Source organism: Haplochromis burtoni, unplaced genomic scaffold (genome assembly GCF_018398535.1).
Source record: "Haplochromis burtoni strain Fernald_Lab_line unplaced genomic scaffold, NCSU_Asbu1 Contig_392, whole genome shotgun sequence".
NCBI lineage: Eukaryota > Metazoa > Chordata > Actinopteri > Cichliformes > Cichlidae > Haplochromis > Haplochromis burtoni.
In genome coordinates, this window is record NW_024582753.1 from 141,311 (window position 1) to 157,204 (window position 15,894).

Here is a 15,894-nt window from a genome sequence, read left to right on the forward strand (position 1 = left end):
CACACACACACACACACACACACACACACACACACACACAAAAAACCTTTTTGATTCCTGAAATAGAATTGAAAAGACAGACATGTTGTTTGATTAGAAGTGTGAAATACAACACTTGACAGCACTTCATGCTCTACATGGAGACTTAAATAAACAAAAGGATGTATTTTTCCGTCATCAGTAGTGAAAAAGAAAATAATTACACGCACAGGCACATTCAAACATGGAGTCATAATCTCTCAGTAAATCTGAGATGTTTAGGGCGTGCTTTATGAGAGCATTTCTCAAAACTATTTCATCCCTCATCTCTACTGTTTTTACATCACAGTGACTGACAGCATGAATCATAAATAATGATTAACCGGAGATGTGTGTGCGATACTCAGAAAATTCTCTTTTACTTTTTAGGCTCTTGTTGGACATTTTAGTCATTTAAATAAAATTTAATTCACTCTCAAGCATAAAAGGTCATGAGCATCAGTTTTTATGGCTCTTTATTGCGTCCTCTTACTCAGCTGGTGTGTGTGCATGTGCGTGTGTCTTTTCTTGCGCAAGTTGGGTGAATAAGTAATAGTACATGCAGGTTGCCACACCTCGCCTCTCCTACTTCTTCTTCTTTTTCTGCCTCACATTGCAAGAGGTAGGCGTGTGTTTAGAGCCCCACCCACAAACCTTACTAGTGTGTAGAGTGTCCTCTACACACTAGGGCCACCGCTAATGCACAGTTGCACATCACACATAAGGACAGGCCCAGACGTCATAGCCCACAGGCACCATCCGCGGGAACAGAGTGAGCAGCAGAAAAAGAGGAAAAAAGGGAGTGAAAAAAAACCACATAGGGAGGAAAGAGAAGGGCAGAGCCGAACCCAGTGAGGGAGCGAGGAGGTTAAGAGAGGAAAAGAAGAAGAAGAAGAGAAAAAAAATCATAGGTTTGTGAAACGCTGAGTGGATTGTGGCCACAGGACTGCCTACTCTGGGACCAACTGTAGTGCTGGAGGGATAGATACAAGTAAAAAGCAAAAGTTCCTGTCAAAGATCACCACGGATATTTTATCATTTAGGAATATTATTTTGTGCCCTGACAAACGGCGACAATGACCTCTCAGCAGCAGAGGTACAGGAATTTCTCCTCTGACAGCTTTGGCAGGGAGAGGGTGCCTTCAGATGACGGCTACTACCAAGGGATGCTGAAGGCCACGGACGGCAGGAAAGGTACCAGTATGGTGGCACTTAGTGTAAAATAGCTGAATTGCAAGTCTTGATCTGTTTGTTCCCACATGTGTGAGGAGCCTCTGGGCACAAATTAAGTGTATTTTTCCAGGAAGGGGTGAGACGTGTAGTTAATTTCCCAAACTGGGCAGAGTTCCCGTTGCAGACGTTTTGTCTGCGAGAGCTTGAAAAGCTTTGTGTGAAACTTTTTTTTTTTTTTTTTTAAACGTTGCGTGCATGCCAGATGATAATCTTTTTATTTTGCTGCTTATTGTTTGCTTTTATTGTAGTGGCAGGCATGCATCATGTGCTGCATATTATTTCACATCCAGTGGCAGTTAGTCAGGCTGGGCTGTGCTGTCCACTCTTTCCTTCCATCAGCAGCTTCCTCATTTCACATTGGTCAGCAGAGCCCATTCACAACTTTTGCTGTGTGGCGTGCTTGATGTGTTTTTTTTGTTGTTTTTTGTTGGGGGGGGTGAGTCACTCCAGCTACAGACTGTTTCTCCTCGGTTGCAGCCAAAATGAACGATGTGTCACTCCATGCATCACATTTCTTTTTCCTGTTTCTCCTTCAAATTGTTCTTTATTCCTGTGAAGATGGATATTTTTGAAAGTTTCCACAAAGTCATTTCTCAGTAAAAGCCTTGCTTCATCCTGCGCATGTCCTCATATAAAGGCTACCAAGCCTTGAACTTCAAGGATACTGATCATTTTACGTTTTACTCAAGTAAAAATATCAATTCAGTCACGTACTAATACCAAATCTTACTACATTTTATATTTATTTTCAATGACATATCAAAATAAAAGCGTTTCTTACACTATTGTTTTACCGTTTACAGTTTTACTGAGCCTTTGCAGAGTATACGCTAGTATACACTGACTATGTGTTAAAATGTATCTTAAAGTGCTATTACCTGCAAATATAAAAAGAAGATAAAATATTTTCTTCTGAAATGTAGTTAAAGCATCTTCAAGTACCGTTAATTATAGTTCAGTAAATGTAGTTTTTCCACAGAGTGTTTTCTATTATAGTCATATGCTCTTCTGGACCATAAACTCCACCCCTCAATCAAGCATGTTTATGTGTGGTGACATGTGAAAATTTCACCTTCACCTTTACTTTCTAAAAGCACATGAAAAGAGTTGTAATTTCATTATAAAAGGTAAAACAGGGCACAGCCAATCACAGGTCAAGGTGCAACTCGTAACACTTCCTATTTATGTGGAATTTTGCATCTTTGACAGGAAGTATGAGCGTGGAGATAGTTTATGGAACTATCTCCAATGCTGGTACAGATGAAAAATACGCAGGCTTAAAGGTCTGGTGGTCTCAGTATGATGTTTCCATGGCAACTCAGTTCCATAACAGAGTTGTCCAGAAGTTGCTGGCAACTTCCTCTAAAGAGGAAAAAAAGGTAGCCTCTGGGCATCTATTTTATGTTAGCACTGAATCACTACCCTTTGCTTTTCATTGCTGGGCGTGTCAACATATATGGGTGGATGGGTCACTCCCATTAAAACTGATAAGATTTTGTGGTATGTCTGTGGGACATTCTAGCATAATCTGAAGGAATTGCTGAGTGGGTCAGTGAAGTTGGGTGGTGCACTTCCTGAACCTGTCTGAACAGTTGAGTAAACCACAACTTTTAGATCACGTGGGGTAACGTGAAAGCAAACAGACTCATCTATCTACCGCGTCCATAATAAATGATTGTAGTGGCACACCTTTTTGTGTTTGTGTAGGTGTGTATGTTTTCTTTTTTTTTTTTTTTTATTTAAACCTGAACTGAACAGGAATAAGAGGGAGTATGAAGGTTTGTTTTGTTAGAGGGTGAATTCCATGCCTAGGCCTTGTTCTTTCTTGTCGGATAATTGCAGACTAATAGTTATGCTATTATGTCGCACGGTTATCACGCCCAAGTATCTTCACACTTTAATAATATTTCACTCCTGCAGCCTCGATCCTTTCCTTTTTGTTTACGTCTTAAGAGCACAGCTGCCAGTGGTGTCATAGAGTGAGACATGACCTTACAAACCTGTGTTCTAGACAACAGAAGTGCATCTACAGACAGTGAATGGTCTCAAATGTTCCCTGACTCAGATGCAGGCTTGAACAGGAGCACAAGAGCCGTTCTCCACCCAGAGATGAGTTGTGTTTATTCTACAGGAGGAAAAAATAGTCTTGTCAGTCAGTCTTGGGGATTTCCTCCTTAGCGTGCTGCTGGAAATGCACTCAAGAAACACATTAATCGCACACCTGATGCTACTCATTTTGAAATTAGTTTTAGCTTTTCCTCGTCTTACGAGTCCGATGTTTAACTGTGCTCTTTCTGTGTTGCAGATGAACGAGACCGAGTCCAGAAAAAGACCTTCACAAAGTGGGTGAACAAGCACTTGATAAAGGTGAGGACCTATTCTGGGTTTTCTCTGTGTTGTAACTAAGGCAACATTGACGGTCAAGTTTTTGTACGCACACTCGCTCAATCCATAGCATGACTTAAGGTACAAAGAGGGAGAAACATAAGTGTGGACGTCACAGAAGAGTGTCAACAAATTTCCCTTTTGTTCAAACACGTGTACGGGTGTTTTCTGTCGCAACAAGCATAGCTTTTGTCAGTGTCAAACTGCAGATGTTTGCATAGTGAGTGATTGCCCTGACCCTCATTTAACAACAGGAGGCTGTTGAATAAAGCTGTATAAATGTTGCAACTCATGTATTCTGGGATTATGTCCACGTATGATCATTACATACGTCACTCCATGCATTCTTCCATTCATCCATTTATATAACTGCTTTTACAATTCAGGGTTGCTGGAGCCTATTGCAGCTGTTATAAGGCTAGCACAGAGAAGAACATTCAGACTTATGCACCAAGCCAAGCCAACATGTGTGTTTTTGTACTGCGGTTGGAAGAATGAGTACCTGTAGAGAGCTCAGTCAGGCACAGGGGGAACATGTCGAATCCACACAGAGCTCCAGCAGTCTGTAAGATTTGTGCCAATTTAAAGATCACAAACTCAGGTGAACAAAGAACCACATAACAGCAAAATCTTACAGCAGCTGAACGAGTGTCAGCGTGTGTTCATTGTTAACATCTCTGCAGAAATCATTACCAACACCGCCACCGCGACCCTCACCCCCTCCCTTCTTGCATAAACATACATTAGCTAGACAGTTTTTTGTTTCGTGCTAACACGGCACCGCGATCGGAAGGCTTACCAGAAGTCTCATCTGTCATCAGCTGAGAGACTGTGTAAGCCGTCCATCAGCACTCTTCAAATCTCAACTGTGTCTCACTCTCTATTCGCAAAATATGGCCCGAAGGCTCACGTGAACAGGTCAGGAGGCGAGTCAAGTCAAAAGGACTATAGTACTCATTTCAGACCTCCATATTAAGGTTGACATATTAGCCCCGTGTAACGCAATACCGCTCTCCCAGAGTGCTAAAAATATTCCTGCTTGTGCCACTTTTCTTCCAGAAAACTCCAATTGGCAGCACTACATTTACAACCATTAAGTGCTCCACTCCAGACATAAGGCCCATTCTTTCTTTTTTTTAATGGAACAAGAAAGAGGAAACAAATGAGCACAAAGAAAGTGTTATCCTTTCCATAAACGTGCAGAGCTATGGTTTCTTTTACCACTGCATGAGAACCTAGTTCAGTTCCTCCCTCTTGTTTCTCTTAAGTGTCCACTGTGAATATTCGAGGGTGAGTCACAGACATCTGGACTCACTTAGCTCCCTCTGAAGAGGCAAATTCTGGTCTGGGCTCAGAGCCCATGGTGGGTTAGGCCAACGGTAGCACATGTGCTGCACAGCCTGCTCGGTAGGGGTGGCTGTACTGGCATCAGTGCACGCCTTAAACTGAAAGGCATGCATTGATGCATGGGGAGTTTCATAAGTACTCCCATCCAGTTATTGTTACAGTTACCCGCATACTGCAACACTACATGAATTTAAGAATTTGTTTGTGCCCTTTCCAGGTACAGTTTCAGTCTGTTGCTTTTTCTGCAGACTACTTTCTGCCATGACTTGAAAGCGAGTGTAGTTAAAGGAGAGGTGCTCATTAGATAACACTTATTTTCTCAGGATGACAACATGAATCCGTATATATTCGAATTATATCAGTATTCTAATAGAAAAGTTTGAGTCCGTGTTTATTAGCAGCAAAAAAAGAAGCGTTATCACCACGTACAGCCCATAGTAAAGAACCTCACTGAAGCAAATGCACACGTTTGGGAGGGAAAGCGTTAAAGTATGTGTGCGAATGTGCTGATCTGCTCTAGTGAGGTTAAACCGCTGTTAAACTGATTTAATGGCTTAATGGTTGAGTGGGATAGGCTGGAGGTTGGGTGCAACCATGAAGAGCTGTAAAGGGCCATTGAGTGTTATGCCCTCCACCCCACCTAGCTCAATAAATCTCTTCATCTTGCGTAAGACGAGTGAAACATCAAACCAGCTATGGGATGAACATCTGTTTTCTAGTAGATGCCTACAAATTGCTTGTGATGAGGTCTAGAACCTTGAACTGTTGCACATCAAGGCTACCCTGTAAGGATGGTTATCAGGAAAAGGATAAAGAAAATGAGAGGAACTCCACAAGATGATATAAAACCTGAGGCATGTTAAGCATGTTGCTTCCAGACAGTGGCTCACAGACCATTGGAGGGACCGGTGTAAGGCATGTGCACTAATGACTTTGTCCTTGAAAGCAGCTCCTTTTTACTGCCGAGGCTGCAGTTTGCCTACTAAACTTTCAGCAGCAGGACAAAGTAACCGAGGAGTGGCGATAGATGGCTGTGCTAGATTCAGCAAGGTAGAGGACAAATCACAGCATTCATTACTTGACAAAGAAAGACCGGATCATCATCGTTTAATTGTGTAAACAGGTACTGATCTGATTGGAGAGAGCCCTGACAGACAGTTTCAGAGGGTGCAGACTTTAACAATATGGCCCATCCTAAAAAGTAGAAGAGCTTTTATTGTGCAAACAGTGAACTCTAGTGGCAGCAGTGTTGGTTCCCTTCCCTAAATTTAGCTCTGTGGTGCACTTCGCTTAATCATCTCTCTCTGCAGGCAGGGAGGAGCATATCATAAGATGGATAGATGGATGGTAGGAAGGTGCGGAAATTCTTGCCAAGATAAATCAGTCACTGTTGCAACTTGCAAGGGAAAATATGCCTTCATTCCATTTTAGGGCTGAGGCCCATTTCCCACATGGAAAACACACACCCAGTAGACCAATATATCTGCAGACTACGAAAAAAGAGAGTACTTTAATTATTCTGTTTTTCATCAGTTTTTTCATCATGTCCACCATCAAATCCTCCAAAGTCCAATTATCACTTAATTTCTGTTCATACGCTTTTCTCGTTCTCTTGTTTCTATCCTTTCCTTTTTCCCCATTACTCATATCATCTCTTCTCTTCTCTACCACCAGCATTCGAGGGTAGAGGTAGGTGCTGGCAGTAAATATGTAGCTGGTCAGTATCTCACTGCATGGAGGCTGTCTCCCCTCCCTCATGTTTGTGCACCATCACATCTTTCCCTTGTCTCTTTTGCTTTCCCTCACTTGTTTTGTTGTCTGGTTGCAAAAGCACAGCGCATCTGTTGCATAAACAATGAATTCAGTTAACTGAAATCCAAAAGGTTAAATCATTTTTTCTAACCCTTGATGGTCTCTTATTTTATTTAAAGTCCTATTCATCATGTGTCAGGCTGCCAGCTGCCGGCAGTCGGGCTTGGCTGCTCGTGGCTATGCATTCTTGACATGTGTAGAATTGTGCTCAAAGCACTGTAGAGAACTTACAGTATGTGACTCTTCAGGTGTTTTAAGCCGTCAGCTTTCAGCAAACTGCACCACAATTTGAGTTTGCAAATCTCACATGGAACAGGTTATTCCAAGTTGTATCATCATGAATCCTTTTGACATATTCTCTGCTGTGTTTTCCTTTTTTCCCCACCGTGACAGTCACAGCGTCATGTGACAGACCTGTATGAAGACCTTCGAGATGGACATAACCTGATCTCGCTGTTGGAGGTCCTCTCTGGAGAAACACTGGTGAGTACAGTCTCTTGATTTTTGTCAGTTATTCTTTAGCAGTCCTCCAGCATCCAAACCCAAACCTAATCCTGACTAACTACACAAGGATTACTTTAATGAGGTCGACCTGGAATGCCACCCCTGTGGCAACAAAATGTAAAATATTAGCAGCCAAGTTGTCAGTCAAGAGCTTAACCTGAGCTGAACTACGCTAAGCAAACACCTCTTAACTTCCTTTTCAGTGTACCGTCCTCTTCTTCCTATTTCACTCGATATATTTTAATTACTTTCTTCTACTTCTCTCTTTGTTTTGCGTAATGCTTATGTATTTCATATCCTGGGGTTGAAAATTGTACACAAAGCTTTTCTGCTGCTGCTGCCCTCCACCGGCTTCAGCTCTGCTCATTTTCACAATGCATCCATAGCTATAACACATTGCTACCACTTTGGACTGTGTGCGTGTTTGTGAACTGTGCTCCTATCTGATCGACGGTTCTTCTTTTCTGCTCCTCCTTCTCCTGTTTGCCTTCCTTTAACCTTCCTCTGTGTGTGCTGATCATTGCCGTCTGGCCTTCGCCTCCTCTCCTTTGCACTGCTCTTGCTGGGGCTAGCCGAGGGAGAGAGACATGGCCAGGAGCGTTCGGTTGGTGAGTGGGTTTGGAACTTACAGTAGGCATTATGTTTTTGTTTTAATGATTTATCGGCACTTTTCCGGTTCTTTGGCTGCGCATGGTATCCACGAACTTCAAGCCATGATGAGTTCTGTTGCTTGGACTTTTTTGTTTCTTGTGCTGACAGGCTTGCTTTCATCATGTAGCTGCTGTGAACGTATACAAGAAAATATTTAGTTTGATTTCTGTTTGTTTGAGAATTTCTCCTTGATTTCTGTTTGAGAAGCCAAGAAACAAGCCACGCAACATGATTATATATTTGCTTCCTGACAGATGGCTTAAATTTGGCTTAGCTAATGCAAATTTCCCATAAGTTTATTTTTTTGTTTCTCTGGTAAACTAAAGGACTAAGACGGAGAAAGGAGAACAATTTCATCTCTCTATTAAATGTTTTTCATTTTCATTTTGATTTTTACATCATACATTTTTTGTTTTTTATTGGTTGCTATTGGTCCTTTCTAATGGCAGTAGCACTGAGTACTGAGTGTCTGCAATGTAACTAAACACTTCTTTATCTGTTCTTTCACCTCTTCAGCCTAGAGAGAAAGGCCGCATGCGATTCCACAAACTTCAGAATGTACAGATAGCACTGGACTTCCTCAGACATCGGCAGGTATGATATGTATAACGATACATCAAACCCTTAAAAACCAGACTGCGAATATCAATCGTTAGAAGATGACTGATAGTTTCAGCTGTAATCCTGCAAGTAACGTGAGTGTTTTGCTTTCTTAGGTCAAACTGGTTAACATCAGAAACGATGACATAGCTGATGGGAACCCTAAGTTGACCCTGGGGTTAATATGGACCATCATCCTCCACTTCCAGGTCTCCTCTTCTGTCAGTGTTATGTTTCATTATATTATTGCTGTCTACCTCTGTCTCTGGGATTTGAACCTCTCGGCTGCTGCTTCCCATCTCCTTGGAGCCAATCAGAGGGGACTCTGCTCTTCAAAACCTCTCATAAAGGACTTTTTTTAAATCAATTGCTCTCATTAAATCATATTCCTCATAGAAGTATTATTTTAACATAAAAACTTTAGTCAGGTATTTAGAGTTTAGTAGCTAATATGAACCGTTTAAACAAATATAACACTGTCAGGGTGTGTTAGTGTGAGTCAATCTCTCCCTGACTCCCAGGGGGAGGGCGTGTCAGGTTGGAGTGCACAGCTTGATGGCATCCTCCACGCCCTACCACATACTCTCCAGGCCTTTCTTTCTGCCTTTCCTGTGTACGCCAAAAGCTGCCAGGCAGAAATCCCTGGGTGATAGCCTAATAGTCACGGCCTCACCCTCAGTCATATAAAAATGGTTGAGGTTTTGATTGCAGAAAGCTGAAGCTAAGCAGAGAGGGGAAAAAAAGGTGAGAGTGGCGTGGTTTGATTATGGCATTCTGGTAAAGATAGTATTGTGCCCTCTAGATACACACTGCGTTCCCAGAGTCTTTATACTTTTATACAATAGAGGCAAAATAAGAGAGCTGGGCTGTGGCTGCTGATGAGTCATAAAGGCTCCAGACTAAAAGGGAAGAGAAAAACTACTCCCCACAAATCTGATCCGATTATCCTAAATTAACTTGATCACAAAGGAAAGAAGATGGTTTGATCCAAGAAATCTTTGGAGGATGATTTTAATTGCAGATTTAATTGCCAGTCTCGAGATACAGTAATGGGGTGAGTTTTAGTAATGAAGTAATGATGGCTTTATACTTTTTATTTTCTTATTTTTGTTTTTTTACTGAATTGAATACTCAAAGTGTTATCACAGCTGTAGAACAGAGCTATTAGAAGAGAAGAATCTGAGTTTAGCTCGCCCATTTACACTTCATTTACCCTCAGTTAAATTGGAAAAAAAGAGAAAAACCAAGACTGCTATGACTCATCTTTCCTACCATCAAAATCCCCAAATGAAACGTTATCCAGATGCCACAGACACAGTGGTGTTTTCCAGCAATCGGTCAGGCAAAACTCGACTACCTCCTGTGAAACACAGACACTCTGTTCTCAGCCATGAAAGATATTAAAGGTGAAATGACTAAGGTGTCAATTAAGGTGGTGTTGAGCAATTCTGTTTAAACTGGACCTATTGTGACTATTTTCAGTTCCATTTTTTAACTTGAATTCCACTAAAGTTTCTTTTAAACCAGCTTTCTTCTGATTGGCTGCCTCTCGAAAACAGCTATATTTAAGAAAAGCGTAATAGGTCCACTTTAAACTGCATCTTTTGGGTTTCCACTAATGATGGATTGCTTCCACATTCCTTGCGTTAGCCACAAATCCTCTCTGTCTTCCACAAGTGTTAACGCTCTTTTGCATGAAACTGTTACAGATCTCAGATATTCAGGTCAACGGCCAGTCAGAAGACATGACGGCCAAGGAGAAGCTGCTGCTCTGGTCTCAGAGGATGACAGATGGCTACCAGGGCATCCGCTGTGACAACTTCACCACCAGCTGGAGGGATGGCAAACTCTTCAATGCTGTCATACACAAGCACTAGTGAGTGTGCACAGTTTTTTTTGATGGAAAATAAGCCCAACGCCAATGGCAACAAATATGCTAGTATTACATAGAACAAACTGAAAAGCCCGCTGCAGGTCCCTGTACCGACCCTGTTCCAAGCCTGCACTGCCAACATAACAAGACTTAACATATTTAAGACTGACATAATAGCATTGTCTCCAGAATGGAGCACTTTCTCATAGCTTTTTTGCACGGTCTTGTCATGACACACAACCATCCATCCATAAGTTTTATTCAGTATAGAGTGCACTGGAGCAGGAGTGTGACGTTGGAACGCTTTCAGATGTCAAATTACACTTTATAGTGCCAGTTTAAGCCTGCACTGTAATTAAACTCGGCCTCAGCATTGACAGAAAGAATTTTTTTAGACATGATAAGCACAAGTGGCTGTTAAAAGCTACTATGGCTGATTTATTTTAACTAAGAGACAATAAGTCACATCATATAGCTCCTTCCATACAGAGCCTCAACATACTGTGCATAGCTGCAAACGTATTTACTTTGTTTGAACTCAGTGATACAGTTGGACTATTTTTGCCACGATCTCCCTTTAAAAATGCCTCTTATAGATACTTTTCCGCACCTGACTGTGCACATGCTCATGCTGCTTCAATAAAGAGCCTTCATGCAGATTCCAAGCCTTAAGGCTTAGAATACCACTGGTAGGTGTTGGCCCCGAGTAACTCTGTGCCTCCTTTGGCTGCGTTATAAGATGGTAATTCCTGCGTTAAATGCAGCTGGCTTGTTAAATTGTTGGGAACCTAAGTTTGAAAAGCTAAATCCAAAGCTCTTTTTGTTGAAGCCTAAATATGCTACATCCCACAAATCTGTTGTGGGTCTTCTTAGTAGAATTAGTGGGTGCTTTGTGTGTTATTATCCTGGGAATTGAACATGCGTGCATTTCTCAGGATATCCGCAAATGAAGTGAAGTATTTTGTTGGTCCTAAAATGACGGTATTCATACATAATTCCAGAGTACAAATGGGACAAAAGCTACATTTCATAAGACAGAGGTGTATTTCTTTAGATCCATTATTAGAAAAGAAAAGAGAAAAGACTCTTGCAGGGGCAAGTTTTCTTGAACTTCAGCTCGTACCTGCACTGTTTGTTTTTTTTCTTTTTGTAGGAGGCTGCTGAGGCTGGCTCATTGCTGCCTTTCATGCAGGTCAGGGGTGTGGTGTGTGGGCGTAACTGTAGCACTCTGTGTCTGCTACATGAAAAGTGTAACGTTACTTGGTGCTGAGGCATAACTCAGAGTAATCTACTGTCGAACTGTCATTCATCCGGCGAATTCAAGATTTTCCAGGTTTTCTGCACATGTGTGATGATTTCCAGCGTGGATTTGCAGAGACGCAGCTGAAGTTAGGTTTCAGGGCAAAGAATTCGAGCAGGGATCACAGCTAAAGGATTAAGCAGATCCTCTGAAGATGATGGACACCTGAGACAATGCCAGGATGCATTTACATGCAATGGGCAAGCCTTAAAAAAGATTTGCTCAAATTAACGCACCTGTTAACTACAGTCGATACAGCTTTTGGACCTTCTTGTTGGTGTTAAAATGCTCAGTGTGAGGAAGAAGTCTAAAAAGAAGAAGGGAAGCCTGGGCTTCATCAGGAACTTGTCAGAAAGTGTCAGCGATGTGGACAACAGGGTGGTCATGTTGTGTGAGGATATCCCATCAGAGGGATCTTCCTGGGACTCAGGACGGGGCTCTAATAGCTCAGGGGCCCGCTCAAGCAGCGAAGAATTGGGGCATGGATGGAGGTCCCGAAGCTTTCACGGAAGAGGGGGTCAGAGCATGAGCAGTCCACCAACGCCAATAAAACAATACTCTGTTCGAGAAATCCGTCATGCTGTGTCTTCTCCTGTGTACAGATACAATGGGGACCATTCCACTCTAACGATGAGAGATTTGTATGTATCTGCATATACTCTCTTTTGCTTGCACGTTCGAATTTGTAGATTTGGAAATGTCTTTAAAACTGCCGATTGAAAATTTTGTAATGGGGATTGCGTGCATGATAGATAAGGAGATAAGGCGAGGCATTCAATCATCCTGCTCTGCACTCTGGAAATTTGAACTTTTGCCTCTTGTGGGAGTGAAGCTGCGGCTGGTTGCCAGCCTAACTTGTGTCAGCTTTGATTATGTTAGCTGCTCTGTAAATTACATTCCACCTATAGATGCTCTGACATCTGCCAGAAAGCGTCAAACACCCTGAGGACAAAAAGGCAGGTGCTCATGCAGCTCTGTCAGAAACTGAACAGGCGGGCTCTCCTACAGCATTCAGCCACAGGCAGAGGGTCTAAGACAGGGGCGCTAAACTCATATTACACCGTGGACCACACATAGCCCACATTGGTCCAAAGTGGGCCGGCCCAGTGAAACTACATGATAAATGTGTAAAACTACAGAAAATATTCTGGTAGTTCATTGCTCTGACTGTGCTTTTATTATCAAATATAAAGTTTTCATTCATTCACATGAATATGTTTACTGTGGAATCTATGCCCCACTTAACATTTTCTAAAGCTGTCCAGTGGGCCAGACTGGAGTCTTTGCTAGGCCGATTCTGGCCCCCGGGCTTTATGTTTGACACCCCTGATCTAAGAGGTTCTACTGCTAATATGCTGTATTGGGGTCATGTTTATGAAACGTGCTGGCAGAGACTGCATTAATTCTGCAAATGCATTCAGGTGTGATATTTATCTTCCTATCATTTTCCTCTGAGTTGAGGCATTGGTGGTGTCATTTTATATGTGCGCCAAGCTGGAAGCGTTTCTAGTCCTTTCAAATGCAGCTTTTTTGAAGACAACATCCTACTTACCCACTGGGGACTTCTCAAAACCAGTGCTTTTGAGAAGTCTGATGTTATTACACGTTAGGATATAGAATCAAATGTTATTGGGAGTTATTCTGAACATTGGACTCGCGGGCCTTGTGGCCTTGTGGGTAATCAGTTGCATTTTTGTGTTCCGTAGTCCCAGACTCATCAACATGGGCAAAGTGTATCAACAGACCAACCTGGAGAATCTAGAACAAGCCTTCAGTGTGGCTGAGAAAGATTTGGGTGTGACCCGCCTGCTGGACCCTGAAGGTAAAAGTGTTCAAAAATGTGTTCAAACAGACACAGACAACCTTTTTTTTTTTCTTTTTTTTTTAAGACCGATTTCAGCTGAAGTAATTCTGTTACTCACAAACTATGTGACTATGTCACATCACATAAATTTACCATATCCTTTCAGATGTTGATGTCCCACACCCAGATGAGAAATCCATCATCACTTACGTGTCCTCCCTGTATGATGCCATGCCTCGCACTGATGTACACGACGGCATGAGAACCAACGTAAGGAAAACATGGAGACAGTGAAATAAAAAAATAAAGCGTTGCAACATGAACGCGCACTTTAATTTGATCTGATGGAATGCTCTATCAGATTTAATCAGGACTGAAGAAGCTTGTGACTGTGCCTAAACTTAGCTTTTGTAGTCAGTTTTATTCTTATCCTGTTAATGCTTCAAAGACAAATTGAAGTCTTGTGAAAGTAAGTATCACAGGAAATGAACAACCTGTGGTGTTTACAGCTACCAAGACAGTGAGGATTTGAACATTTATTGTCACCCATTGTCTGTTTATAGAAAAACATGTAGCTTCCGCACACGCACAAACTCGTTTACTTGATTCAGTGTCCAGAGTTTAAAGTTGAGCTGTGTTATAGTGAATATTGAATACATCTGAGGACTTTTTCTTTTCACATTACTGTCCTCACAGGCGTGGCTATGACCCCACGTACATGAAATCCGAAAAAACCTAAAAAAAAAACCATGCTCCTCTCTGTCTGGCCCCACTTATTATTTCTCCCACTTTCCTCATTCAGCAGTCCACACTTTAACAACCTCTCCTCTAGCCTCTGCTTCTTTGTCTACTCGCATAAGACCTGGATTGTTGCCACCTAATTGAGTTTAGGGTTGTGTGTGAGTGAACTAAAATGGAGATGCAGGAGAAGAGCCCTCCTGTTTCTTGTTGTTAAACTCGCAGCTATCTTTTCTGCTGTGCTGGCTGCAGGAGCTGGAGCTGCGCTGGCAGGAGTACTACGAGCTGGTGACTGTTCTGCTCCAGTGGATCCGTCACCATGTCATGATCTTCGAAGAGAGGAAGTTTCCTGCCAGCTACGAGGAGATAGAGGTGAGACGATATGCTAAGGATATGCGCTTATTTTGTCTCTAGGCCAGGGATTTTGTTGCAGGCATGTTTGCAGTTGAGCAATATCGAAAGACACACCGATAAGTTCTCATCATGTTCTTAAGAAACAATTAAAACATAGCACCTGTGTCAAAAATGGGAATACGTTTGCAGCCATCCATTATTGGATCAAAGGACATGCTTACATAATGTCTGGCTGTAGGCAGATAGAGACAACTATACTCACAAGCATTGTTGTACTGAAGGTGGGGCAGTGCTGGAGCTGAGAAAAGACAGCCATAAGGCAGATAATGCTTAAGTTAATCCTCGGGAGAATCACCACTCCCTGTCAGCATTCCCTTTACAAAAGCATAGCGTGACTTTAGTATTTTTCTACATTTCTTTGAACAGAATAGTAGAATAATATTCTACTATTCTGTATTAGTAGAATATTTGTATTAAAAGTAGCAGGCTAGGGTGTTCTTTTTGAATATACTCAATCAAATTCATTTAGACACTTTGGGGCAGAAAGATTTCCGAGGCTAAATGAGTTTATTGTGGTCACAGGAATGTGTGAATACTGTTTCACCCCACTGCTGGTCACAGAACTGTCACAGGATGTGTTACTTTATTGTATTCATACTCATATAATTAGGGTTTTACCATCTGACAATTCTGATTTAAAAAAAAAATACCAGGAACTTTTATAGATAATTTGAGGTCTATAAAATTATTAGAATGAATAAAGGGAAATCTAATTTAAAAATAAACAATTTCTTTGTGTTTCTTTTTTTTCCCCTTAAGCTTCTTTGGCGCCAGTTCTTGAAGTTCAAAGAGACAGAGCTGCCAGTGAAAGAGACGGATAAGAGCCGCTCCAAACACATCTACCAGTCCTTTGAGGCAAGTTAACCAACAATCATTTAATTTAATAAGTTGAATTCTGTTCCGTTCCTTCAGCACTGTTATACCAACGCTTCACAACTAAATGCTTTCTACTTCCATATACAGAGTGCAGTGCATGCTGGTCAGGTCAAAGTCCCTCCAGGCTACCATCCCATTGATGTGGAGAAGGAGTGGGGTCGACTCCACGTGGCCATTCTTGAGAGAGAACGACTCCTCAGGATCGAGTTTGAGAGGTTGGGACAGATTTATAAGACATATGACGATTGTGATCAAGATTGAATTGCATCAGTTTTTCTTTAGCAAGGACTGCTGTGCTAACAACAAACTGCAAAAGAAAAATCCCTTGAGAGCCATATT

The 15,894-nt window shown here is 41.9% G+C and overlaps 1 protein-coding gene across 30 annotated transcripts in view; it reads left to right on the forward strand.

Moving 5' to 3' along the window:
- Positions 1–15,894, forward strand: part of plecb (plectin b) — a 130,156-nt gene that overhangs the window by 89,043 nt on the left and 25,219 nt on the right. For 10 of the 30 annotated variants that reach the window (XM_042212752.1, XM_042212758.1, XM_042212762.1 and 7 more), the window contains 12 exons: positions 3,557–3,618; positions 6,658–6,672; positions 7,189–7,278; positions 7,872–7,907; positions 8,467–8,544; positions 8,667–8,771; positions 10,260–10,426; positions 13,430–13,545; positions 13,694–13,797; positions 14,518–14,637; positions 15,439–15,534; positions 15,643–15,770. In XM_042212752.1, the coding sequence (XP_042068686.1) occupies positions 3,557–3,618; positions 6,658–6,672; positions 7,189–7,278; positions 7,872–7,907; positions 8,467–8,544; positions 8,667–8,771; positions 10,260–10,426; positions 13,430–13,545; positions 13,694–13,797; positions 14,518–14,637; positions 15,439–15,534; positions 15,643–15,770 (1,117 nt within the window). The other 20 variants (XM_042212753.1, XM_042212760.1, XM_042212764.1 and 17 more) reach the window with 10 other exon arrangements.